General features: G+C 47.7%; 1 protein-coding gene across 1 annotated transcript in view; it reads left to right on the top strand.

Moving 5' to 3' along the window:
• Nucleotides 1-5322: 5322 nt before the first annotated feature.
• LOC134395059 (tripartite motif-containing protein 54-like) overlaps nucleotides 5323-27672 on the top strand; it is a 32240-nt gene continuing 9890 nt past the window's right edge. The window contains exons 1-8 of the mRNA XM_063121046.1: nucleotides 5323-5490; nucleotides 15126-15286; nucleotides 19175-19340; nucleotides 21704-21799; nucleotides 23734-23967; nucleotides 25688-25710; nucleotides 25831-25955; nucleotides 27186-27460. Coding sequence (XP_062977116.1) covers nucleotides 5323-5490; nucleotides 15126-15286; nucleotides 19175-19340; nucleotides 21704-21799; nucleotides 23734-23967; nucleotides 25688-25710; nucleotides 25831-25955; nucleotides 27186-27460 — 1248 coding nt within the window. The remainder of the gene's footprint in view (nucleotides 5491-15125; nucleotides 15287-19174; nucleotides 19341-21703; nucleotides 21800-23733; nucleotides 23968-25687; nucleotides 25711-25830; nucleotides 25956-27185; nucleotides 27461-27672) is intronic.

Raw genomic sequence — 27672 nt, 5'->3', positions numbered from 1 at the left:
GCCTTCCCTTGATTTGTCTTTTTTTTAAAGGTTTGAATTATATTAGAGCCTTCTCTGTTTTTTAGCCAAAATGCTGTGAACTGAGGAAGAAGTCAAGCAATGGCCGTCTTTTGTGGAGAAATTTGGCTGTAAACCTGAGCGACTGTGGGAGGGTTGTGACCGTTGGACATAAACCATCTTGCATAGAGTTGCCACAGGAATTTCAATGGAAACATCTGAGAAATTTTGAGGAAGCCAAACGTCTCAATGAAACGTAGCACAATTTCTCTGGGGGATGTTGCATATCATAGAATAGCAGAGTTGGCCATCGAGTCCAACCCCTATCCCTATCCCCAACCAAGCCACGTTGAGCATATGTTTCTTGCCCCAGAGTGCACTTGGGTATTTGCATGGTTCCCCTTTAACTTAAATGGGGGCTTGCTCAGGAAACGTTTTTGGGGCATTTGTCCATGGTCTCAAGCGAATGAAAGAAATTGTGTTTCTAACCTGCAGTCTATAGAGCTGGTTTTCCATTCTGCCTTCTGAGTAATTCAGAGCTTACCTCCATGTTGACCTTACACCACCAAAACATTGATCAATAGGCTACAACATCTATTCACAGGGGGATCAGCTACTCCATTTTTCTCTTAGCGCATGGGTATCATAGAAGAGTAGAGTTGGAGGCCATCGAGCCCAACCCCCTGCTCAATGCAGGAATCCACCTTAAAGCATCCCTGACAGATGGTTGTCCAGCTGCCTCTTGAAGGCCTCTAGTGTGGGAGAGCCCACGTCGAAGGCTCCATCACAGCAATGTTTGGTTCCATTGTCGTACTGCTCTAACAGTCAGGAAGTTTTTCCTGATGTCCAGCCGGAATCTGGCTTCCTGTCACTTGAGCCCGTTATTCCGTGTCCTGCACCACTCTGGGATTAACCCCTTACAGCAAGAGGTCCAAATTTCATTTCAGAGCAACTTTTGGGGTCTACATTCCAGTGGTGGGAGGTGCCAAAGGGAAGAGGGGCAAGACCAAAATATTATTATTATTATTATTATTATTATTATTTATTTATATAGCACCATCAATGTACATGGTGCTGTACAGATAACACAGTAAATAGCAAGACCCTGCCGCATAGGCTTACAATCTAATAAGTTGTAGTAAACAATAAAGAGGGAAGGAGAATGCAAACAGGCACAGGGAAGTGTAAACAGGCACAGGGTAGGGCAAAACCAACAGTGTAAAGTCAGAACAAACTCAATATTTGAAGGCTATAGGGAAAAGAAAAGTTTTGAGCTGAGTCTTAAAAGCAGTGATTGAGTTTGTAGTTCTCAAGTGTTCTGGAAGAGCGTTCCAGGCGTAAGGGGCAGCAGAAGAAAAAGGACGAAGCCGAGTAAGGGAAGTGGAGGTCCTTGGGCATAAGTTCTTCCTGCCAGTAACTAAAACTTAGGAGTGGCATTTCAACCATTAAAATGGAGGAAAAAAAACTGCTGGGTAACCAGCAAACCGCCTGTGGTTGGGTAGAAGGGGGTGTGGCCATCTGGGGAACCCTGGGGGGCTACAGATTTGGCCCCCAGCCTGAGGTTACCCACCCTTGCCATCACCAGATGTGACAACCGAAGGGCCAAAGAAGCACTCAGAACAGCTACTGAATATGCTAGGGTGCCAGGGCAAATTTTTAAGGAGTCTTTGCATGGTACCGAAATGTTACTGTGTTGATGCTTGGTCAGCTTCTCTGGGGCCACAACAGAGAGGACCCCCCTCTTCTGCTATCGCCTGCCCCACCTGTGATATGTGCAGGTGGGAGCTTGGAAGAGGACTTCCAAGGTTCAGACAAACCTGTGGTATGAGGTGGTCCTTCAGATCCCGGGGCCATTTTAGGCAACCCAAGAGATTTAGCTATTTGGGTACAGGTGAGATACATTCACTAAAGCTGGACCTAGAAAGTAGCCTAGCCGCTGCTGAAGTTTTCAACAGATTTTCAACGGCAGCCTGGTGAGAAAAGAGAGTCCAGGGCAACTGCTAAAAAAGAAATTCGAGCAGTTGCCTAGTATAGCTTTTGTCAACCATGATGGCGGGAGCCTGATGGGAATTGTAGTCCAACACATCTGGAGGGCAACTGGTTGGGGAAGTCTAGGTGAGAAAAGATTTGGCTGGGCGTCTTCTATTCACAGGAAGCTGAACTGGGGTAGGGCGAAGGGATGGAAATGCAAGCGACGAAGGAAAGAGCAAAGTTCCCAGCTGCTCTGCAGCTCCCCATATTTTCCCAACCTCTCTTGCCTGTGTTGCTATTTCTTACTAGAAATAACTTCTGTTACTATTCTTTTTCAAGAATTAGACCTTGAACACAGGGTTCTTACATACTTTGTTTAAATGCTGTCAGGGCTAGGGAGCCTGCAGGCCTCCAGAACTTGGACCACAACTCCCATCATCCTCAACCATTGGCTAATGGTTGGAGTCCCATAACATCTGGTGGTGGTGGGTGTTCCATGCCTTTCTTTACATTGATGATAATACTGAAGGCACAACATTATAAATCTACACTCTCTGTGGTGTGTGACTGATAAGAGGAAGAGTAGATAGTAGGGAGGTTGGAAAGACCCAGCGTCTGGGAAGAGTGGGTGTCACAAAGCTGCTCTTATCGAATACTTTGCTGAGCCCTTTCCCCCCATAAAGGGCGACTTCTAGCTTGTGGGAGGGGAGTGAAAGACCTTGGTGGGTTGGCAGCAACAGAGTAACCTTTTGAGGCTCAACCCAGAGGACATTTTCATTAAAACTTGAGACATCCTGTGTAAAAGGGTGATCTGGCTTAGGTGAGTGTTTCATTTTACAGAGAGAAGTTGAGCTCCTTCAGATGGGAGTAAATCACGTTCCCTTACCATGGCTCTGCTTCCTGCATCTCCTCCGCTTCTGCAGTGAGCTGTAATTACACGAGGCAGAGAGCAGGAACAGCAATGTACAGCCTCAATGCAGTTGAATGGGACAGTGCCCTCTAGTGGGCGTTTTATAGCTCAACTTTGCCTGCACCCAGAAGGAAGGAAAGGAAAGGAAAGGAACCTCTCGTGCAAGCACTGAGTCATTACTGACTCTTGGAGGGATGCCAGCTTTCGCTGACGTTTTCTTGGCAGGCCTTATAGCGGGGTGGTTTGCCGTTGCCTTCCCCGGTTGTTATTACCTTTTCCCCAGCTAACTGGGTACTCCTTTTACCGACCTCAGGAGGATGGAAGGCTGAGTCGACCCGAGCCGGCTGCCTGTAACCAGCTTCCGCTGGGATCGAACTCAGGCCGTGGGGAGAGTTTCAGCTGCAGAAACTGCTGCTTTACCGCTCTGCACCACACGAGGCTACCCAGAAGGAAAACCCGACAAATATTGATTTATCCCAGAAGAGTCGGGTTTCTGAGGTTTTATAATATTATTTACCCATTCCACCCAGCATTGCCTGCTCTGATTGGCAGCAGCTCTCCGGGATCTTGAGAAGAACATGGTCTTTCTGATCACCTGCTCTGTGACCCTTTTAACTGGAGATGCCATGGGCGGAACCTGGAACCTTCTTCAGGCAAAGCATGTGCTCCACCATTGGGAGGTTTGGGCATATGGGGGTGGGGAGACTAGAAATCTCAGGGAAACAGAGGTTAGAAGGCATGAATTGTAGAGCTTTAATTTGATAAGCTGCCAGTGTTTGGGCTGTGAGTCTCCAGAGTAAGTGAAAATGCCGCATTTGCTCTCCCAGGTAAGAACATAAGAAGACCCCTGCTGGATCAGAACAAGGGTCCCTCTAGCCCAGCACTCTCTTCTCACACAGTGGCCAACCATCTGCCAACCATAGAATCATAGAATAGCAGAGTTGGAAGGGGCCTACAAGGCCATCGAGTCCAACCCCCTGCTCAATGCAAGAATCCATCCTAAAGCATCCCTGACACGCAAAACACAGGTGCTACAGCACCCTCCTGACCATGTTCCCCAGCAAGGGGTGTACATAGGCTTATTGCCTCTGGCATTGGAGGTACCACATAGCCATCAGGACTACTAGCCATTGAAACCCTTTACCTCCAGGCATTTGTCCAACCCCCTTTTAAAGCCATCCAAATTGGTGGCGTCGTTACATTTTGTGGTAGTGAATTCCATAGTTTAACTCTGTGTTGTGTGAAGTTCTTCCTTTTATCAGTCTTGAATCTCCCACCAACCGCCATCAAGGGATGACCCCAGATTCTAATATTTTGAGAGAGGGAGAAAAATGTCTACCTAACCACATTCTCCACACCATGCATAATTTTGTACACCTTTATCATGTCTCCCCTTCGCCTCCTTTTTCCCAAGATGAACAATCCCGGCTGTTGTAACCTTCCCTCATAGGGGAGATAATCCAACCCCTTAATCATTTTAGTTGCCCATTTCTCCAATTTCTGCAGCTCTATAATATCCTTTTTTAGATATGGTGACCAGAACTGTACACAGTATTCAAAGTGTGGTCGCACTATTAATTTCAATAAAAGCAGTATGCTATTGGCAGTTTTATTCTCGATTCCTTTTCTAATTATACCTAACATGGCGTTTGCCTTCTTTACAGCAGCTGCACTCTGGCTGACATTTCAATCAAGGTGTCCACCACAACTCCCAAGAACTTTTTCTAGTTCAGATCCCATCAGATTATACTTTGAAGTTGGGATTTATTTATTTATTGCCCCAATGTGAATCACCTTACACTGCGTTTGCCATTCAGATGCCCATTGAAGAGATCCTTTTGGACCTGCTCACAATCCTTTATTTTTGTTTTTAGCTCCCTAAATTAATTGGTGCCATTGGCAAACTTGACCACTTCATTGCTCATTCCAGGTCATTTATGAACAAGTTGAAAAGCACCCCCTCTTCCCTATGGGACCCCACTATTCACTTCTCTCCATTGGGAGAATTTGCCATCCCCTCTCCCCTTCTCTCTGGTTTCTGTTCCTCTCGTTCCATGACTGCTAACGTTGCTCAGGAGTCTTTGAACCAAGAATTGCTACGCTGGAAAGAGGCCTCCCTTTCTGCTCCTTTCCATATCTTGTCTAGCCTACCCTTAACGCTCAAGCTTCCACTTTAACACACAGCCCTTTGCATCGGAGCAGAAATGGGCTGCTGAGGCAGAGTTGAAACATAACCTGTCCGCTGCCCGAGACGGTAGGAGCCTCTGCTATCACGTGCCTGGCGCTTTTGAGACGAGCGAACGCTGATCTCCAGGGGAATCAGGCTAACAGCTGCCTCCTGCTTTGAGCGGTTCCTCCTGAGCTTTCTCACCAACATACGTCGTGCCTGGGGCGAGGGCACACCGAGAGCTACGTCCAGAGGCACGGTGGCCTGTTCCCTTGTCATGTCGACCCACATGGAATACAGCTCCTACCCGAGAGATTGCCCCACTATGGATAGCCTGGAGAGGCAGCTTATCTGCCCCATTTGCTTGGAGATGTTCACCAAGCCGGTCGTCATCCTGCCTTGTCAGCACAACCTGTGCAGGAAATGTGCCAACGACATCTTTCAGGTGAGTTGTGAACAGCTCGGAAATGCAGCTAAATACTCATGGTCAGGATGGGTGAAGTCGGGTTTAGAGGCATAGGCGTGCGCAACACATTTCATTAGGACGGGCACCCAGAGTTGTTGTTTTTATTTTAAAAGACAAACGTTTATAGAATGCTCAGTCATAAAGGACATTCTTTTTATTCATGTATTTATTAAACACTGCAGATACTGATGCCCTGCTCTGCGTTTGGCTTGCCTGACCGTGGGAGGGCCATTACAGGTGAGGGAGTGGGATGAAGAGATGCTCCTCAAACCCCAGCATTGGGGGGGCTTTATGGTGACACTGTGGCCATTTCATTCCTGCTGCGCTCTCTCGGAGACAGCGGTTCTTCGGCGTCCCTGCTGTCTCTGGATCCCCCTTTGGATTCCTACTCAGTGCCCCCCTCAGTCCAGCACTCATTGCTTGAGACATTAGGGTGTGCCTGGGCACACCCGGCATACCCTTTGTGCATGCCTATGTTTAGAGGAAGGACCCATAAATTGCAAGAATCACTAAAGGTGGGTGGGTGGGTGGGTGGGTGTGCATGCACTATTGCTCTATGTGCAGAAACACATTGTACCCCCTTAGGGTCAGGTGTATTGGTTGTTTATAAGAACTATGTAAGCTGACTAGAATCATAGAATAGCAGAGTTGGAAGGGGCCTACAAGGCCATCGAGTCCAACCCCCTACTCAATGTAGGAATCCACCCTAAAGCATCCCTGACAGATGGTTGTCCAGCTGCCTCTTGAAGGACTCTGGTGTGGGAGAGACCACCACCTTCCTAGGTAACTGATTCCATTGTCGTACTGCTCTAACAGGAAGTTTTTCCTGATGTCCAGCCGGAATCTGGCTTCCTGTAACTTGAGCCCATTATTCCATGTCCTGCACTCTGGGAGGATCGAGAAGAGATCCTGACCCTCCTCTGTGTGACAACCTTTTAAGTATTTGAAGAGTGCTCTCATGTCTCCCCTCAATCTTCTCTTCTCCAGGCTAAACAGGCCCAGTTCTTTCAGTCTCTCTTCATAGGGCTCTGTTTCTAGACCCCTGATCATCCTGGTTGCCCTCCTCTGAACACGCTCCAGCTTGTCTGCATCCTTCTTGAATTGTGGAGCCCATAACTGGACGCAATACTCTAGATGAGGCCTAATCAGGGCCGAATAGAGAGGTACCAGTACCTCACGTGATTTGGAAGCTATACTTCTATTAATGCAGCCCAAAGTAGCATTTGCCTTTCTTGCAGCCATATCGCACTGTTGGCTCATATTCAGCTTGTGATCTACAACAATTCCAAGATCCTTCTCATTTGTAGCATGGGAAGGGGACATGGTAGAGGCTTATAAAACTATTTATGGTTTGGAGAAAATAAATGGAGAAATCATTCTTTTCCAAAACACTAGAACTTGGGCATCATCTGACAAAATTGATTACCAGTAGATTCATTCGTTCATTCTTTCTTTTATTATATTTCTATACCGCTCCATAGCTGAAACTCCGGGATGCTCACAATAGATAAAGACAGATTCAGGATAGATAAACAAAAGTGCTTCACACTATGTGTAATTTGTGGGATCCAGTCAGTCAATCACCAGTCATTTAATTGTTTATAACCAATGATAAGCATAAAAATATAAAATATTTAATTACCAATCCAAACTGTCCGGTAGGTGACGAATCAATATATACTCATTTAAGATGATCACCCCAATATGATATAGTAATAGACAGTGTGTATCTCTTGTGGATTTTTTTCAGCATGATCACAATCATTGTGATCATGCAAATCCTATCCCAGGATCAGGCAAGAAAAAGCAGAACTTAAAGGAATTGGACAGCCAAACAAATCAGGTTCCTAAAGACAGTCCTTTTTAAAAAAAATTTTTTTTAATTTGTTTTGAATTTTATAACACATACAATAATCACACTACATCAACTCAATATACCACAGTAATGAAATTAGAAAACTTACTAAAATAATATAATAATAACTCGTACACACACACACACACACACACACACACACACACACACGACCCTTATTCTCCTTTCCAAAATTGTAATGTATCCTGTGATGGTTTTTTCCCTTTCCCTAGTACAAATTTAACAAATGGTCTCCAAATCTCATCAAAATCATTTCGCTTCAACACTCCTCTCTTAACTTTAATACTACTTGTGAGTCTGTCATTAATAGCTATATCCCAGACTTCTTTATACCATTCTTCTAATTGATCATCCCTTTGTACCTTCCAATTCCTGGCAATTATTAATCTAGCTTCAGTTAATATTTTTTTTATTAATTCTTTACTGTTTTGCGTACATTTATCCCCTTCATATATTGATAACAGTGCTGTCCTTGGCTCTATAATTAACTTCCGTCCCGTTGTATCATTTATCTCTTTAAACACTATTTGCCAAAACTTTTGAATAGCTTCACAAGTCCACCACATATGGAAACATAATGAACAATGTTGTCTTACTGTATTTTGTAATACAGATGGCTGCAAGCACAAAAACGTAATTCTAATTCTCATATCTACCATTGAGATGTGCTGTCAGCATTGGAAACGCAGTTTCATCAATGCCCTTCTCAAACCATGAAAGGCAATCTTTGATCATAGCATCATAGAATAGCAGAGTTGGAAGGGGCCTACAAGGCCATTGAGTCCAACCCCCTGCTCAGTGCTGGAATCTTCCCTAAAGCATCCCTGACAGATGGTTGTCCAGCTGCCTCTTGAAGGCCTCTAGTGTGGGAGATCCCACGACATCCCTAGGTAACTGATTCCATTGTCGTACTGCTCTAACAGTCAGGAAGTTTTTCCTGATGTCTAGCTGGAATCTGGCTTCCTTTAACTTGAGCCCGTTATTCCGTGTCCTGCGCTCTGGGAGGATCGAGAAGAGATCCTGGCCCTCCTCTGTGTGACAACCTTTTAAGTATTTGAAGAGTGCTCTCATGTCTCCCCTCAATCTTCTCTTCTCCAGGCTAAACATGCCCAGTTCGTTCAGTCTCTCTTCATAGGGCTTCACATCAATAATGTTGTGGGGCATTATTGCTCTTAAAAGAACTGAAACCACTGAGAGAAGTAATCTGGGGGATTTCCGTGTCATAAGAATGTAAAGTCAGCTCTGTGGGGTGAGACCAAAGGCCTGTCTAGTCTAGCGGTCTGTTCACACGGTGGCCAACCCGATGCCCCAATGAGAAGCCCACAAATAAGATATGAGTACAATAGTATCCTCCCACTCAGGTCCCCCAGCAACAGGTATTGAGAGACATACTACTGCCAATACCAGCTGCAATACTTATCCTTCACGACTAGTAGCCACCAAAATCCTGATCATCCATGAATTCTTCTGAAATGTCTCTTTGGAAACCCAATGTACCATCTCTCTGCACAACACGCAGCTCTTGCGAGGGGCAATCTGACCCAGCAGCTGGTGTGGGACTGGATGGATCATATGGATCACTATCCATACTGTGCATGGGTGTCTCCCTGACGTTGCCATCAGCATCATTCAATTAGGAAGAAGGAACAGGAAAAATCCAGTGGGCACGTTGTTAAGGGTAATGATACTGAAAACAGTTCTGACCTCAGTACTATAACTACTATCTCACCAGGAATTAATCCAGGGCTCCTGTCACAAGCCTCCCCCTCCCCTTTCTCCCCTCCCCCTCTTTGTCTCTACAATGGCATTATCAGCTTTAAAAAAAAATCCTCTTTATTTATGGCTTCGGCCTGAACAACATCCATCAAAATCCTTTCTTGGTGAAAGAGGCAGCAGTGCCAGTCCTCTCACAGTCCTATGCCAGAACAGTTTTTGTTGCACTGGTGTAAAGGATGTCGGACGCATGGTTGCTGCTGAGGATTTCATAGAATCATAGAATAGCAGAGTTGGAAGGGGCCTATAAGGCCATCGAGTCCAACCCCCTGCTCAATGCAGGAATCCACCCTAAAGCATCCCTGACAGATGCTTGTCCAGCTGCCTCTTGAAGGCCTCTAGTGTGGGAGAGCCCACAACCTCCCTAGGTCACTGATTCCATTGCCGTACTGCTCTAACAGTCAGGAAGTTTTTCCTGCTGTCCAGCTGGAATCTGGCTTCCTTTAACTTGAGCCTGTTATTCCGTGTCCTGCACTCTGGGAGGATTGAGAAGAGATCCTGGCCCTCCTCTGTGTGACAACCTTTTAATTATTTGAAGAGTGCTATCATGTCTCCCCTCAATCTTCTCTTCTCCAGGCTAAACTTGCTCAGTTCTTTCAGTCTTTCTTCATAGGGCTTTGTTTCCAGACCCCTGATCATCCTGGTTGCCTTCCTCTGAACACGCTCCAGCTTGTCTGCGTCCTTCTTGAGTTGTGGAGCCCAGAACTGGACGCAATACTCTAGATGAGGCCTAACCAGGGCCGAATAGAGAGGAACCAGTACCTCACGTGATTTGGAAGCTATACTTCTATTAATGCATCCCAAAATAGCATTTGCCTTTCTTGCAGCCATATCGCACTGTTGGCTCATATTCAGCTTGTGATCTACAACAATTCCAAGATCCTTCTCGTTTGTAGTATTGCTGAGCCAAGTATCCCCATTTATTTATTTTATTTATTTATTTATTACGATTTTATACCGCCCAATAGCCGAAGCTCTCTGGGCGTTTCACAAAAATTAAAACCATAATAAAACAACCAACAGGTTAAAAACACAAATACAGAATACAGTATCAAAAACACAACCAGGATAAAACCACACAGCAAAATTGATATAAGATTAAAATACAGAGTTAGAACAGTAAAATTTAAATTTAAGTTAAAATTAAGTGTTAAAGTACTGAGAGAATAAAAAGGTCTTCAGCTGGCGACGAAAAGAGTACAGTATAGGCGCCGGCGGACCTCTCTGGGGAGCTCTTTCCACAGCCGGGGTGCCACAGCGGAGAAAGCCCTCCTCCTCGTACCCACCTGCCTCACTTCCTTTGGCAGGGGCTCACGGATGCAGGATTTGCAACCAGAGTTACCACCTCCTAATCTAGATGAATTGCTGGCCGTAGCTAGCAAGCCTTGCCTTCCATCAGTGTAAACCTAGCAACGGTATTCATGTTTACTTGAGGTGGAACACTGGATATTGCCTTATATACCATGTCAGATTATGGCTGGGTTCACACAACATGCTAACCCGGACTCATTGGTTGAGTGTGGGTTGTTGAACCATGAATTGTTTGTTGAACTGTGGGTTAGCATGTTGTCCGAACCCAGGACATTTTTCACAGGGTGGCTTGTTAACCTTGCAGTGTGGTTTGTTAACCACTCTGAACATGTTGACAAACTATGGGTCCTCAAGGTGGATTGTTTGAGAACAATAAGTCACACTGCAACAAACAAGCCGCAGTTCAACAACAAGGGTTGTGTGAACCCCGCCTATTTATCCACGTAGCCTAGAAAGGGGGAGCTTCCAGGCTGTGGGGTTTCCCTGTCAGGCCTGCCTGCTACTCTCCCGGACCCTGCTTCCTCTTCTAGGCTCCACCCCCTCACCTAAGCCCCACCTAATGCTCAGTGCTAGAGAAAGGCAGCCTTTCTCTAAATGCTGAGTGGGGAAACCCTACTCTTTGCTCTTTGCTCTGATCACTATGAGAAATAAGCTTGGGGTCAGGGCTGGTGCTAGACTATTTTGCGCCCTAGGCAAGGCGAGCTACTTGCATACACACACCAATTGCGCGGAAGTCCGAACATGTGCGCCGAGTGGAGAGCTGGGACTGGCTCACTTCGATTTGGGACCGAGCAATCTGGAATTCACCGGGACTTACTTCCGTGCAAACGCGACCCGCTATGCAGCCTGGTGTCCCGATCCCCTCTGCACATTTACTCGGGGGAATAAGGCTTCCGAGTAAGGAGGCATAGGTGGATCGGGCCGCACTGGTGCCTCCCGGTGCAACGCTTTCTCGGATGCAAGTCCCGTTGATCCACGCGCGCAGGATCGGGAAGCAGGAGAGTTTGCCTTGCGAGGAGTCCACAAGTCCCTAGCTTTCCTGGGGGAAGGGAGAGGGAGTCCCGCTTGCCCGCCTGCCTGGACATCGCGGCCTGTTTGAGGAGAGAGGAGAGGCGACCCGGCGCCCTTTCCTCGGGAGTAAGGCAGAAGCTGGCTTGGGCCAGGGTCGAACTCGCCACGTGCTTTTTCTTTTTCTGGCGGCGGCTTCCCGGCTCTGGGAGGGTGGCTTCCGGGCGGCTAGAGCGGCTCTGGGAGGGCATCTTCCAGGCAGAAGTCCGAACGTGAAGCCCCAGCCACCCCAGCGTCCCTAGCTTCGCTTCAGCTGGGCGGGTGCGGGGCGCCACCTCGCCTGCCCAGGCCCAGCTGAATCCTCAGGCTGGGCCGGCCCGGCTCACAGCCAACAACGCGAATGAGTGCTGCTTGGCACTCTCGGCAGCCGCCTGAGTGGTCTCTATGGTAACACCGGCCCTGCTTGGGGTCCCCCTGCTACAGAAAGGCAGCCGTTCCCCAGAGCTGAGCAGAGAAAGCGGTCCATTTCTCCGTGCCCAGAAAAAAAGAATCGGATGATGTCGTGGGCTTTGGGGAAGGGGCGGGGCTTCAAGAGGGAGGATCTGGTCCCTGTCATCACCTGGTTGCTGGGGAGTGATTTGCAAGGCGATCCAGTTCCTTACTTCTGATTTACCCCATGATGGTCTCTTCTGAAGCGTCTTTGGTTCAAGGTTTCCCGCACCATCTCGATCCTTCAGCTAGAGACATCATTAATTGATTCTGGGACCTTCTGCATGGCGTGCACATGCTCTTCAAACACTGAACTATGATTCTTCCCTCTAGAGCAACCCCACGACATCGGGAGGGCAATAAGGCTTTACTCTGCTCAGGCAGACTTGGTGGGTTGATCCACTGCCCACTTCTAACGTTTCTCCAAGCGTTTCGTTTGTCTTTCAGGACGGGGATTCCTTCTTTGGGGCGTGTACAGCTGGCTGCAGATATCTGAAGGCTTGCAAATGTTCTAATTCCCACTCCTTTGGTTCTCCAGGGGGGTGGCCGACACCTGCCTCTGCACGATTAAATGTCGGCTGTTTACTCTTGGCTTCTGGCCTCTGGTTTCTTGTAAAAATAAATACCACTATCATCATCTCCTTCAGCAGCCTACGTAGCTGAGCTCTTGGTAACCATTGGGGGGTTGATGCTGACCTTCGTAAGAGCCACCTGTTCCGAGCTAAAGATATGGTATGTTTTGATGGCTGGGATTTTTGCTCCTAAAGTGCTTAGATCTTGGAAATGTGCGTTGGAAAGAAGTGTTTAAATGAAGAAAAGAATGTAAAGTTTTGCATGTGTTTTTGTACGTGTGGCACAGAGTGGTAAAGCAGCAGTTTCTACAGCTGAAACTCTCCCCACGGCCTGAGTTCGATCCCAGCGGAAGCTGGTTTCAGGCAGCCGGCTCGGGTCGACTCAGCCTTCCATCCTCCCAAGGTCGGTAAAAGGAGTACCCAGTTAGCTGGGGGGAAGGTAATAACGGCCGGGGAAGGCAACGGCAAACCACCCCGCTATAAGGCCTGCCAAGAAAACGTCAGCGAAAGCTGGTGTCCCTCCAAGTGTCAGTAATGACTCAGTGCTTGCACGAGAGGTTCCTTTCCTTTCCTTTTGTACGTTCTAAGTTGTTTATGCACCTCTTTACTCAAACAAAAAGAACCCACACTATGCACCATTTTACATTCCTCCCCTTTGGAACTAAGGGATATCCTTAAGTATTTGGGAATAAAAGCCACAGAGCAACTCACCTAGTATAAGATGCCCGAGGGTTTAAATTTCTGCCCTTCAAGGAGCAGCTTCCAAGTTCTTAAGTATCTCTTTGCTTACGGAAACCCAAATGGCACCTCTGATCTTACACTCGAACGGCAATTTCACATTGTAAAAATGTATATTGGGTTGGGTCCACACTTAGAGTAAAGAAATTGAAATCAACTGAATTTATGTTAGTCATGAACTTGGCCCATTGATTTAAGTGGGCCTGTTCTAAGCATGATTAAGCCTGGATCCAACTCATGGTATTTGTCGTGTTTCTCAGAAAACTCCTGCTTTTGATGGGAGGCAAATGACAAGGCTTCCTAAGTAATCCACAAAGCTTTTATTAAGCAGCAAACATCTCTTCTACCTGAAGAGAGTCTAATTTCTTGGAAACTCCCCCCTAGGCAAAACTATGCAAACTAAGCAAGACAATTGTCCGCTGAAGAAGAATAGGAAGCCACTTCTCAAACGCCCATAACTTTAGAGCGCCTGGTGCGGAGGCCGGTTCTGGCATAATCTAACCGACTTTCTCACGCCTTCCTTCCGCTTCGTGCGTTTGAGCTTCCGGCGGACCCTAGCATCAGCTAGCTTGTTGGGACGCTCTTCTCTGGAAGAAAACTCACTTCTCACTGAGTGTGTAGGATTTGGCCTTGTGGAGATAAGCTCTGGAGAGGGCTGACTCCCAGCTGGGGAATCGCCCATGAGAGCTTCCTCCCCCACTGGTACAGGCTGGCTGGTGTCTGGCGCCACCTCCTCTATTTCCGAATCTGATTCTGATTGATTACCTGAAACACCTTCTCTCAAAACAGGGGCAGTAGGGTTAGTCATGACAGTATTTAGAGAAGGGCCATAGCACAGTGGTAGAATACATGTAGAAGGTCCTAGGTTCAATCCCTGGCTTCTCCAGGTAGGGATGCATAAGACTCTTTTCTAAAAACCCTGGAGAACTGCTACCACTCACTGTGGAGACGATATTCAGTTGGGCAGACCCATGATCTGACTTGGTATAAGGTAGCTTCCTGTATCCCTACCAGATTGTAGAGAGTTGAACTGACGTATTCGTTTGAAGGCTGCATTCGGCTGCATTCAGACAACACAATAGTCAATGGTAGGTAAATGGTCAACTCCACGGTTGATTATCGAGGGGGTACTCCCCACACGACATGATTATCTGCGGTGTGAATTAAGGCCAGCGTTGAGTTGACTATTTGTCAATGGTGTGTTTGATTGACACATTCCCTCTCTCCCTCCCCCCAGTCCTCCCGCTAATGTCCCATCAGCCATTGCGAGTTCTGCCAGCTGGACTAGAGTGGCAGCCGCCGCTTTGGTCACTCTTGCGAGGTGACTCTAGACGCCGGAAATAACCAGCTGTGTGCAACGAAATAGTCAACGGTGCCCAACCCACAACACGATAACCAACTGTTGTTCAAATAATCAACTCTGGACAGCGTTGGTTATTTGCGTTGGTTATTTCAGCTGAATTACCAACCATGGTGTGAAAAAGTCCCGACAGACAACACAATAACCCACCATTGACTATTTAACCCACTGTTGACTATTTAACCCACCGCTGGTTATCATGTCGTCTGAATCCAGTCATCTAGTCCCTTAGAAATTCTGCCCAAGCTCATGCATCCTGCACTTCCTTTCCTCCCAAAGAACAAAGGGACATCATGCCTGTCTTTTCCATATTTTTTTAAAATAGCAAATCCCAACGTTAAAAACTAACCAAGCTTTGCTTCCAAAACACGAGAACCAGCCACTGCCCTCCTTGAAGATTCCACGGAGAGTCCAGTGCAGGTCTCCACTTCAAGCCTGCACCGATCGCCTGACATGACCAGAGTCCAATATGTATTGTGTCTTTCAGTCTCGAGGGACGACCATGGGATCAGCAGGGAGGTTTCGTTGCCCCTCTTGCCGCCACGAAGTGGTTCTGGACAGACATGGCATCTATGGGCTACAACGGAATCTACTAGTTGAGAACATCATTGATATTTACAAGCAAGCGTCAGCAAGGGGGCCAGAGAGGTTGGTCATTGGGTCAGCTGACAATCATGGGGCAGGGGAGGGTGCTTGTACCTCAAAATATGGGTGAATTGTTTCAGTTTTGGGATAGACACCTATACCTAATGATCTTAAATAGCAGTGTATGAGAAGAGAGAGAGAGAGAGAGAGAGAGAGAGACCAGACTTCCCCAACTTGGTGCCCTCCAGGTGTGCTAGACTATAATTCCCATAACTCCCAGATGGGGATTATAGGAATTGTAGTCCAGCACACCTGGAGGGCATCAGGCTGGGATAGACATTTGGAGGTGCCTGTGTGTCAGGGGGCAGCGCTCAATTTAGACACAAATTATTATTATTTCCTCAATTCTTTGGTCATGAAATATTTCATCTGGCCACTAGAGGACTCTCTGTGCTGAAAAATGGATGATAATCCTTTAGACACCCCCTCATTCTACCCACCTCTCCATTTTTATTATTTTTTATCATCAGAGCTACCTGATAGAGCAGAAAAGTAAACACAAAATATGCCGCTTTTGTGGAATCCCAGAATATTGGGTCACTTGGCCAAAAGATCCCAAGGTAAATTCAGGGGCTAGTGGATCAGACCCAAGGGCTACCTAGTCCAGCAACCTGTTTCCCTACTGTGGCCAACAGATGCCCCCCTGGGAAGTCCCAAAGCAAGGCATGATTGCAACAGCAGCACCGTCCTTCCTGCCATCAGAGGAACACTGCCTCTGACGCTGAACGAATGGCTTGTGACGGTCACAGACCATGGTCACAGACCATGCCAAAGGAAGACTCTAATTAAGAGTAATTAGATGAAAACGACAGATTTTAAAATAGGGCCGACATAATTTCCCCCTAATTTGCATTGAAATAAGAATGCAACCTTCTGAGTGGTATAAGTAGTTGTCTTTTAAACAAAACATCGCCAGCTTTTCAGAAGATCCCCCTGGGAGGGTACCTAGTCAGAAGAGAATCACCTTCTCTCTGCAGTCTCTATACAGGAGGACGTGGTCAGCGTATACTATTGCACCCATTCTGCACGGACACAGTCATTTGTTAATCCAGAGCTTAATGAATCGTCCACTTAACGGTGCGGAGGGCAAGGCGTTGAAACGAGCAAGCAGGAACGCTTTCCTGTATTTAGAAACAGTCAGTTTATCCAAGCCTGGCCTTTAACGAATTGAATATCCGCTTCCAAGTAAATCATTACATTCCTCACACAGGGAGGCAAACCCAGAATTTTCCTAAGGAAACTAGCCTGAACTCCTTCCACCCGAGAGTTCAGCCCAGAAATCCAAATTGGGATGCCAAAGCAAAGCCTCCGAAACTGGAGGGGGTATATAAGCCATTAGGGCTAGTAGCCATTGATAGCCTTCTCCTCCATAAATTCGTCTAACCCCCTTTTAAAGATGTCCAACTTGGTGGCCATCGCCCTTGTCTTCATGGAATCATAGAATAGCAGAGTTGGAAGGGGCCTACAAGGCCATCAAGTCCAACCCCCTGCTCAATGCAGGAATCCACCCTAAAGCATCCCTGACAGATGGTTGTCCAGCTGCCTCTTGAAGGCGTCTAGTGTGGGAGAGCCAATTCCATAGTTCAGCTGTGTGCTGTGTGAAGATGTCCTTCCTTTTAGCTGTCCTGAATCCCCTGCCAACCAGAAAAGAGACTGGGGTGGTGGTGGAATGGGGTGCAAATAGGGTAAAGAATCCAAAATGGAAAGCGTGAATGTGGGGGAAGGAGAGCTCTGTGGGTCTGGCTTAGCACTAGTCTTGCAAAACCGGAGTGCCCAGGATTCAGATCCAAACCAATTGAATCTGCCACACCTAGAAGAAAAAACGCATTTCCATGAGAGTACGGAAATACTCTCCATTTAATTTTACAATGACAGTAGTTCATAGAATCATAGAATAGTGAGTTGGAAGGGGCCTACAAGGCCATCGAGTCCAACCCCCTGCTCAATGCAGGAATCCACCCTAAAGCATTCCTGACAGATGGTTGTCCAGCTGCCTCTTGAAGGCCTCTAGTGTGGGAGAGCCCACAATCTCCCTAGGTAACTGGTTCTATTGTCATACTGCTCTAACAGTCAGGAAGTTTTTCCTGATGTCCAGCCGGAATCTGGCTTCCTTTAACTTGAGCCTGTTATTCCGTGTCCTGCACTCTGGAAGGATCGAGAAGAGATTCTGGCCCTCCTCTGTGTGAGGATAAAGGATAGGGGAAAGGTGGTTTCCCCCTGTTCCCATTGTTTCAGTGGGGGCTTCTGGGTAGAATGAGACTCTAAGAGCCAGGAGATTTTCCTAGGAGCCCCATAGGAAGAGAAACCTGCTTCTCGACATCTGTAGCCGGCCAACGGCCAGATTGCAAGGGCCAGGTTGCAACGGCCAGATTGCAAGGGCCAAGTTGCAACGGCCAGATTGCAAGGGCCAGGTTGCCCTCCTTAAAATCAGTGGTGTAGTGAAGGTAGGACTCACAGGGAGGCAGTGGAAAAAGATCTCCCAAAGTGACTAGCTCACAGAAGCGTTTACTAGCCCATTTTGCCCACACCAACCAAAGTTAGTCATGGTGGAGGAATATGCCTTGAATGCAGAAGGTGCCAAGTTCAACCTTCCATTAAAAGGATGTTTCTTGAGAAGGACATCTGGGCAAGACTTTCTGAGCAAGTCCTCGGATGAGCTGCTGTCGGTCAGAGTAGGCCAGCTTTCCCCAAACCCGATGTCCTCCAGATGTGTTGGAGTCCATTGGCCATGCTGGCTGGAGTTGATGGATGGCAGGTGTAGTCCAGCACATCTGAAGAGCAGCAGATTGGTGGGGATGGCTGGAGAAGACAAGACTGAGCTAGACGGGTGGACCGATGTTCAGACTCTGTGTAAGGCAACTTCGGATACCCAGGTTTACTTGTGGCACATGAGTGGCCTGAAAGTCCATGACTCAACTCCCGGCTTCTTCCAGTTTGCAACACTTGCCTGCCTAAACACCTGGAGACTTCAGTCACTTGCCACAGTTGACTGGGTGACTGACAAGTGTAGATAAAAATGTGGCAAGGCCCTCACAGACCCTAAGACAGCCTTCTTCAACCTGGTACCCTCCAGATGTGTTGGTCTACAATTTACAGCATTCCTGACCATTGGCTATGGTGGCTGGGGTTTATGGGAATTGGAGTCTAAAACATTTGGATGGCACCAAGTAGGGTAAGGCTGAACTAAACCGCTGCTAATCAGGATTGTCGGAATGAGGCAGCCTGTCAGGAGGCAGCTTTCTTATGCCAAGGTTACCTTATACTAGAGCCTCGTGTGGCGCAGAGCGGTAAAGCAGCAGTTTCTGCAGCCGAAACTCTCCCCACGGCCTGAGTTCGATCCCAGCGGAAGCTGATTTCAGGTCGACTCAGCCTTCCAACCTCCCGAGGTCGGTAAAATGAGTACCCAGCTAGCTGGGGGAAAGGTAATAATGGCCGGGGAAGGCAACAGCAAACCACCCCGCTATAAGGCCTGCCAAGAAAACGTCAGCGAAAGCTGGCGTCCCTCCAAGAGTCAGCAATGACTCAGTGCTTGCACGAGAGGTTCCTTTCCTTTCCTTTCTTATACTGGATCAGACCTTTTGGGCCTTCTAGTGGAGGGGACGTAGCTCAGTGGTAGAGCATATGGCTCACCTGCAGAAGGTCCCAAGTTCAATGCCCGGCTTCTCTAGGTAGGACCAGGAAAGAATCCTGCCGATATCAACAAGATGGGGCTAGATGCACCAAGGGCCTGACTCGGGGTAAGCCAGCTTCCTAGGTTTCTAGCTCAGAATGGCCTCTTCTGGCTGGCCACAGCTTCCCAAGGTCTAAGTTTGTACAAATCCATACCCACACACATCTCTGATGCGCACATTTTCTTTATCTGCTCCAACCCTTCTCCCTGTCCCCAATCAGACCTCTGTTAAAAAGTGAGCATCCGACCTGTGAAGAACACGAAGAAGAAAAGATCAACATCTATTGCGTGACCTGTGCGGTCCCCACCTGCTCCCTCTGCAAGGTCTTCGGAGAGCACAAGGAGTGTGAAGTGGCCCCCCTCTCGGACATCTACACGAAACAGAAGGTTGGCCTGACCCCACTTGCCACGGCTCGCAAGGTTGCCTGCATCCCTTCCATTCACGTTTTGTGAAGTTGGGATGTTCTAGATCAGCCTTCCCCCAACCTGGTATTGGACTGCAGCTCCCATCATTCCTGACCACCAATGGTGCCTGAGAATAGCAGGAGTTGTAGTCCAAAACATCCAGCGGGCACCAGGTTGAGGGAAGTCGTTCTAGATGATGGAAGATGATTTAACTCAGTGGTTCCCAAAGTGGGTGGTACTGCCCCCTTGGGGGTGGTGGGATTGCATAGGGGGGCATTAAGAGGCAAGGGGGCAGCAGGGGGGGTGCTCCAGGTGGTCTTTTCCGAGAAGCGCCTCTCCAGAAGATCTTAAAACCCAGGGACATTTTTATGGGAGAAAGTAGTTTGGTCCGAAGCCATATAGGGGAAGAATCCACACGTGTATTAATATCGTTTAAGAAGAGTCCTTTTAAAGGTGAATTGAAATGTTTCAAAAGCACCAAAACGCTAATGAAGAGACATACTCTGCTTGGTGTGCCCTGCCACGCCAGCTGCAAAACAGAGGCGTTTGCTCTCTTTCCCCACCCTCCCTCGGCAAGCTTGCAGTAGGTGCTTCCCATTTAAAGGGGCTGCACGCAGGGGGCACTGGGCATGAGTTTGTGGAACCAAGGGGGTGGTTACCAGAAAAAGTTTGGGAAGCACTGATTTAACTGGAGATGCTGGATCCAGGACTGCCACAGGACTATGGCCCCTGTTGATAGAATGGCCGCTTTGAGCTAATAGCACATCTACATTACACATTCAAAGGCAGCCTCAAAGCTCTTTGATTTCTATAGCTCCCAGTCAAGGGGTTCTGGGAAGCGTCATGCTATGAAGGGGCTTAAATGTTTTAGTATGGATGTGCCCTAAGAAGCATCTGCCGACCTAGAGTGGCGTTTCCGTCACAAAACAATCCCCCAGCTAAGGTACAGCCTGGGATGTTTTCCTTACAAGATGATTGTGATGGGGGCCATAGTTTCATATGCTTGCATGCAGAAGATCCCATGTCCGGTCTCTGGTATTTCCAGACTCTTGGGTGGCAAGGTAGTCCTGAAACCTTGAGCTGCTCCCGGCTAGAGTAGACAACAGTAGGCTAGAAGGACCAGTGGTCCATCTTTGCATAGTGTATTTTCACTGAGAACAAGGAGCCCCGTGGACGAAGTGTCAGGGTAAAAAGAAGCTTTTTAGCACACAAGTGAGTTAAGCACCCATGCAAGTTGAGCCATTGGGTGAGCAAGCCAGGGCAGCTGACTCTTCTGTACCTTCTCCTAGTAAAGAGCTATAAATAAGTTACTACAAATAAACCCTCCACCATCTCCATTTTCCAGGTAAACAAACCCAATAATAAGAATAAAAAACAGTTATGAAGGTAGAAAGCCAGCAGGTATCAGTGAGGTGTGAGGAGCTAGCCAGTTTATGGCACTAAGTGCCACATGTATGATTATCTGCCAGCTGGACAGAAATCACGGATGTGTGCTTGGTGTAATGAACTCCTGGTTCTCAAGAAACGACCTAGTTCCCTTGAAATCCAAGTTGGTGACCTGGAGAAGCTAAGAGAGGCAGAGAGGTTGGTGGACGACAGCTTTGGGGACCAAATAGTGGTGTCTCAATCCACACCGGGTGACAGCTCTTCTGCTCTCTAGGAGAATGGAGATCTCGGGGAAGGAAAGAGTCACATCCTACTTGTGAGTGTCCCACAGAATGAACAGAACACTGGCCTAGATGGATCTTTGGTCTGATCCAGCAGGGCTCTTCTTATGTTGTGTTCATTGTTTACACTTTTAAATTCCGCTTTCTCGTTGTATGATGAGGATATGGAGAGTGAAGGGTGGTGCACAGATTTATGAAATAACACAAATAAAGAAGTACATTTCTATATACCTGTCTACACAGTCAGATGTGTATCAGACCCATGCAATGTGCGTTGCAGATGAGCACAATGAGGGTCGCACCATTCCAGTGGTGTGGGTTCATCCCACGCTGCACTTGTCCAATTGACAGCAGTGTGTCCTGACCCTTTGCTTTCCCCGAGGGGCCTGCTAGAGCCACTAAGAGTGCAGATGTGCCACTGGGGACTTGCAGAAATGGCATCTTTCTGAAGCCATTTCCTTCCCCGTGACCTGCAGATTTTGGTTCTTCAGGGCCCTGGAGCTGAATACGAGAAGTGATGAGCAATCTGTGCTTAGGGAGGGGAAATCCTTTCTATATCTCATTTTGAAAAGGAGAAAAAGGGCAGGCTGAGTGATTCCTCCTTGGGGTGTCAGGGGTGTTGACAGAGCAATGTTTGTGGTGATGAGTCAATCTGATCTTCTGAATTCTCCCCTTGAGGCGGAGCTGACGGATGGGATTGGGGCTCTCGTGGCCGCAAATGACAGGATCCAGGCGTACATCGGCAGTTTGCAAGGCACGTGCAGGAATATTGAGGTAGGACTTTACCTCTCAGCGGCCCAATCATAAAATCATAGAATAGTAGAGTCCAACCCCCTGCTCAATGCAGGAATCCACCCTAAAGCATCCCTGACAGATGGTTGTCCAGCTGCCTCTTGAAGGCCTCTACTGTGGGAGAGCCCACAACCTCCCTAGGCAACTGATTCCATTGTCGTACTGCTCTAACAGTCAGTAAGTTTTTCCTGATGTCCAGCTGGAATCCGGCTTCCTGTAACTTGAGCCCATGATTCCGTATCCTGCACTGTGGGAGGATCGAGAAGAGATCCTGGCCCTCCTCTGTGTGACAATCTTTTAAGTATTTGAAGAATGCTAATCATCCCAGAACCGTTTTTTGCAAGGTTCTGGGCTGTTTCTAAATGGAGGCAAACTGGGCGGTTGCCTAGAGCTTACTAACATCTGGAGGGCCATATGTTTCCTATTCCTGTTCTAGATACTAAATTTTGCACACCATGCCCAAATCGTCTCTTGAAAGCCATTAACACAAACAACACCGAGTACAGAAAGACATGGGTTTCATGCAGCGGATGCGCTGGAGTGAATTGCTGCCCCTTCTTGAGACCTATGCCAAATTCACTTTGAAGATAAAGGGGGTCATGTAATGTATATCTCCCCCTCCCTAAATTGCCAGCGTTTGTCTAAAACATTCAGCAGAAATTGCTCCGATTAATGAACCCAGCGGAATAATCAGGTAATGGTTCATAAACAGGGTGTGGAATTTAAGGACTCCTGATTTAGGAACATTTGCTTAAATTGTTGCATTCCATTATTCTCTGTGTGATTCAGGATGAATCAAATATTTTTTTTCAAGTACTGTGTGGGGAAAAGAAACCCACCACTAATATTTCAGACAGTTCTCCGTTTGTTTTGAAGTTCTCATCCCCTCCCCGGTTGCCTACAGATAAATGGCTTTTGTCAACCCCCACCACAAAAAACCCACCACCATCCAACACCCTCTAAGCAAATTAAGCAGGATAAGTTTTGGGGAGCAGGTGTGTGGGATTCGGATGCTTTTTAAAGTGCTAGTGTTAATGGATTTTTGTGTACGCAAAACTGCTTTGCCCTAGAGGAAAGGAAATCTGTCACGTAGTTTTTAAAGTATCTCACCTGATAGAGTATGTTTATATGCATGTAAATGTGTGGGAATATACGTGCAATTTCAGAGAGGAGAGGTACTAATGGTTTGATACCTTGGTTTGTTTTAACTAACTGTTAGAACAAACCGCCGTTCTTTGAGTTTGGCCATCACAGGAAACTGTGTTCAGTTTAAAACTGAAAGTGGCAACATTCAGTTTCCTCCTCATGCATGCAGGGCCGCTGCTACCATAGAGGCCACTCAGGTGGCTGCCTAGAGCGCCAAGGTAAGGGGGGCGCTGAACGCCGCACCTGGAAGCCGCTTTCCCACAGTAGCTCTGAGAGGGCGGCTTCCGGGCACGCCGTTCCGAAGCCGCCCGCCTGCCCCAGCATCCTGGCTTCGCTTCGGCTGGGCACCCATCCAGCCAAAGCGAAGCCATGGCTGCCCCCCCCACTCCAGCATTCTGGCTTCACTTTGGCTGGGTGGGTGCCGAAGCAAAGCCAGAACGCTGGGTAGGGGTGCGGGTGGGCAGCTTCAGAACGGCGCGCCCGGAAGTCGCTCTCCCAGTGTCCTGGCTTCGCTTCGGCTGGGCGGGCGAGATGGCGCCCCGCGCCCAGGTACACTGGGGTGGGGGTGGGTGGCTGAAAGCAGCTCACCTGCCTAGGGCGCAAAATAGTCTGGCACCGGCCCTGCATGCATGAGGAAGATTGCCCAAAGCTCATGCGGGTTTGTTCCCGTCATGACACGCCACGTTTTGTTACATCTGAACTCGGCCGTTCAGTCTGAAGAGGCACCAAATACAGATGAAGGTTTCTCCTCTTTTTTGCTCTCTGAGCAGGACAACTGCAAAGCTCAGAAGCAGGCCCTGTGTGAGAAGTTCGACCGCATGTGCGCCATTTTGGAAGAGCGGCGAAAGATCATGTTGCAGAGGATCACGTACGAACGGGAGGATAAAAGCCAGCAGCTGAAATCCCTTAGCAAAGTATGCAGTGACCATATCGAATCTTCGTCCAAGCTGGTAGACACCGCCCTGCAGTCCATGGAGGAGCCCCAGATGGCTGTTTTCGTACAGGTGAAGACGCTGAGAACGGCTCTGCTTCTACATATGTACAATAGTTACGTCAGCAGCTTTCCTGCGTCGTACCACTTGAGAACATGAGAAGAGCCCTGATGCCGGAACAGTCCAAGGGTCCATCCACTCCAGCGTTCTGTTCACATAGTGGCCGGTTACAAAAGAGGGCAGGGCTCCTGCAGCTTTCACTTTGGTGATGAAGGGGGCATTTCACCAGGTGCTGCATGCATACAAAGGACCCTTGCTGAAATTCCCTTTTCTCTACAAGTGTTAAAGATACAGGAGCCCCGTCCTCCTTTCCATAAATTTTAAATGTTTGAATTAGTTGTATGCATTTTATAGTGTTTTTATTTGTGTTGTATCCCGCCTCGATCCAGAGGGAGAAGTGGGTAACAAATAAATTATTATTATTATTATTATTATTATTATTATTATTATTATTATTATTGGGTCACCTTTAAAGAAATCCCAATTCAGCACATAATTGGGGCAAAGAAACCTGAGTTTTGTGGCCTGTGCAAAGTGAGCAAGCCACGCATTATGTTTGCTAATTGTGCTTGATTTGATTGGGTCCTTTTGCTGGTCGCAGAAAGGCGGGATGGAGCCCTACCCTTTGACAACTTGAAATCCTACCCGGACTCCCTTCCCCATTTTCAGGGAAGGTCCATCGCTCAGTGGCAGAGCACAGGCTGTTCATGCACAAGGTCCTGCAGGTTCAATCCTTGGCCTCTGGGAGGGTCCCTGTCTAAAGAGCTTCTGCCCGTTGGTGTAGCCCAGAGGTCGCGAATCTTTCAGCTTCAATGCCAAATCCAGTTTTGTAAATTGAGGGGAGACATCACAATTTAAATACTTAAATGGTTGTCACACAGAGGAGGGCCAGGATCTCTTCTCAATCGTCCCAGAGTGCAGGACACAGAATAACGGGCTCAAGTTACAGGAAGCCAGATTCCGGCTGGACATCAGCAAAAACTTCCTGACTGTTAGAGCAGTACGACAATGGAATCAGTTACCTAGTGAGGTTGTGGCCTCTCTCACACTAGAGGCCATCAAGAGGCAGCTGGACAACCATCTGTCAGGGATGCTTTAGGGTGGATTCCTGCATTGAGCAGGGGGTTGGACTCAATGGCCTTATAGGCCCCTTCGAACTCTGCTATTCTATGATTCTATGAAGCTCTCATGGGCTGCATTCCAGCAGTGGGTTATGCTGAAGGCAAAAGCTGGTGGGACCAAAAGGCAAAGGGGACAGGGCGAAACCCCCAAATATACCGGCATATTTTAGTTTAGACTTCTTCACGCCAGTCAATAATTCTTAGAGGAGGAATTTCAACTTTTTAGAATGGGGAAAAAAATCTTGCTGAACCTGGGAAACCAGAACACAACCGGCAGTCACAGGAAGAGGGTTGTGGCCACCTGGGGAATTCTAGAGGGCCAAACTGGGCTGGATTTGGCCTTGGTCTTGAGCTCTTGCACCCTGGCTGTAGACAGTATACAGCTAGATAGACCAATGTTCTGGTTTGGAATGTAGCATCTTACGATGTTCGCCTTCTGCGGTTCCCCCAGATATTATTAGCTAGCCCAGTCAGACATTTTCTGACACAGAACTGACTCATCGAAGTAGAAATGAGAAGAGGCACTCTAATTTTTTTCTTCTTAATGCTTTTAAAAATAAATCTTGGTTTTTCACGCAATCTCCCTTTCTCTGCTTTCTTCCTTCCATCAGAATGCCAAAGTCCTTATTCAGAAGTAAGTATGATTCACTGCCTTGACCCTCCTCCCTCCTCCCTTCACCAAACCCTCTTTGGGGATTTGTAAAGAGGAATGCTCTCCACTTGGGGCCTGCAATTGCTTTCCCTCCCACACCAGGATCGCGGAGATGACCCACAGCTGCAAACCAGACCCACTGGAGTTGGGATATGACAACATGGAGCACTACACGGTGGATTTCAATGCTGAGGAACGGGTCCTCTACCAACTGGATTTCATCAAAGGTGTGTGTGTTGGCAGGAACCTCTGGGTGCCCAAATTGCAAATCGATGAATGTGAAGGATTTAAACCAGTTTCGGACTGTCGGGGTTTAAGCCAGAGCCTGCTCTAAAGGGCAGCTCAAATGTCATTAAAACCCTGAGAGAATGAGACGGACTTTGCCTGGCACCTAAATGACAATGAGGAAAGCAACGTGCACATATTCTTAGGAAAGGAATTACATGATCTACTAGGGTGACCATGTGGAAAGGAGGACAGGGCTCTTGTATCTTTAACAGTTGCATAGAAATGGGAATTCCAGCAGGTGTCATTTGTATGACTGCAGCACCTGGTGAAATGCCCTCTTCATCACCACAGTTAAAGCTACAGGAGATATACTAGAGTGACCAGATACAAAAGAGGGCAGGGCTCCTTTATTTATTTATTTATTTATTTATTTATTTATTTATTTATTACATTTCTATACCGCCCAATAGCTGGAGCTCTCTGGGCGGTTCACAAAAATTAAAAACATTCAAAGTATAAAACAACAGTATAAAACCATACTATAAAATACAATATAAAAGCTCAACCAGATAAAAACAGCAGCAATGCAAAATTACAAATTTAAAACACCAAGTTAAATTTTATTTATAGACTGTTAAAATGCTGGGAGAATAAAAAGGTCTTCACCTGGCGTCTAAAAGCATATAATGTAGGTGCCAAGCGAACCTCCTTAGGGAGCTCATTCCACAGCTGGGGTGCCTCAGCAGAGAAGGCCCTGCTCCTGGTAGCCACCTGCCTCACTTCCTTTGGCAGGGGCTCACGGAGAAGGACCCCTGAGGATGACCATAGGGTCCGGGCAGGTACATACGGGAGGAGGCGTTCCTTCAGATAGCCTGGCCCCAAGCCGTTTAGGGCTTTAAATCATAGAATCATAGAATAGCAGAGTTGGAAGGGGCCTACAAGGCCATCGAGTCCAACCCCCTTCTCAATGCAGGAATCCACCCTAAAGCATCCCTATAGAAAAATGTTAATGTGATAATGTTAATGTGAAAAATGTGAAAAATGTTAATACCTGGACTGGCAGCCAATGAAGCTGGAAAAGGACTGGCATGATGTGGCAGGATATAAATGCAAAAATAAATAAATAAAGTCCAGCGTTCTGTTCACACGGTGGCCAACTGCCTGCAGGAAGCCCAGACGCAGAACGTGAGTCCTATTCTTCATGCTGTGAATTGTTTTCTCCGTGCTAGTTGAAGAGCCTGAGCCAACCACAGAGGAAGACGGGGCCTCTGGCGAGGCCGAAGATGCTTTGGCCGAGTACGGGGCAGCAGCTGGTGAGGGGAAAGAGGACGCCGAAGACCCCTTTGCCTTTGGAAACGAGGAGCCCTCTCAAGGGAGAGGTGTCCCAGCTGCTGAGTCACTGAGCAGTGCCGCCGGTGGGGTCATGGCTTCAGCCCAAGGTGCCACTCAGCCTGGGGCGGAAAGCCTGGCTGGCAAAGAGGGCAGCTTATGGGCCAGCCAGCAGGTGAGACCCAGGTCCAGAGCACTCGAGGGTGATGTGGAGCTGCTCCCGGGAAGCATGGCGTTTGATATGTGGGAGAAGGGGACTCCTCTCTGTCTCCCCGCTCTGTCTGCTTGGCAGCTGGGTTTTCGTCCTTGTTGTCTTTTTAGCATCTTTATCAGACGGTCACATTTTTTCTGGCTTAAGCTTTCGTGGACCACAGCTTGCTTGATCAG

Source organism: Elgaria multicarinata, chromosome 1, assembly GCF_023053635.1.
Source record: "Elgaria multicarinata webbii isolate HBS135686 ecotype San Diego chromosome 1, rElgMul1.1.pri, whole genome shotgun sequence".
Lineage (NCBI taxonomy): Eukaryota > Metazoa > Chordata > Lepidosauria > Squamata > Anguidae > Elgaria > Elgaria multicarinata.
This window is presented reverse-complemented; position numbering and strand designations above follow the sequence as displayed.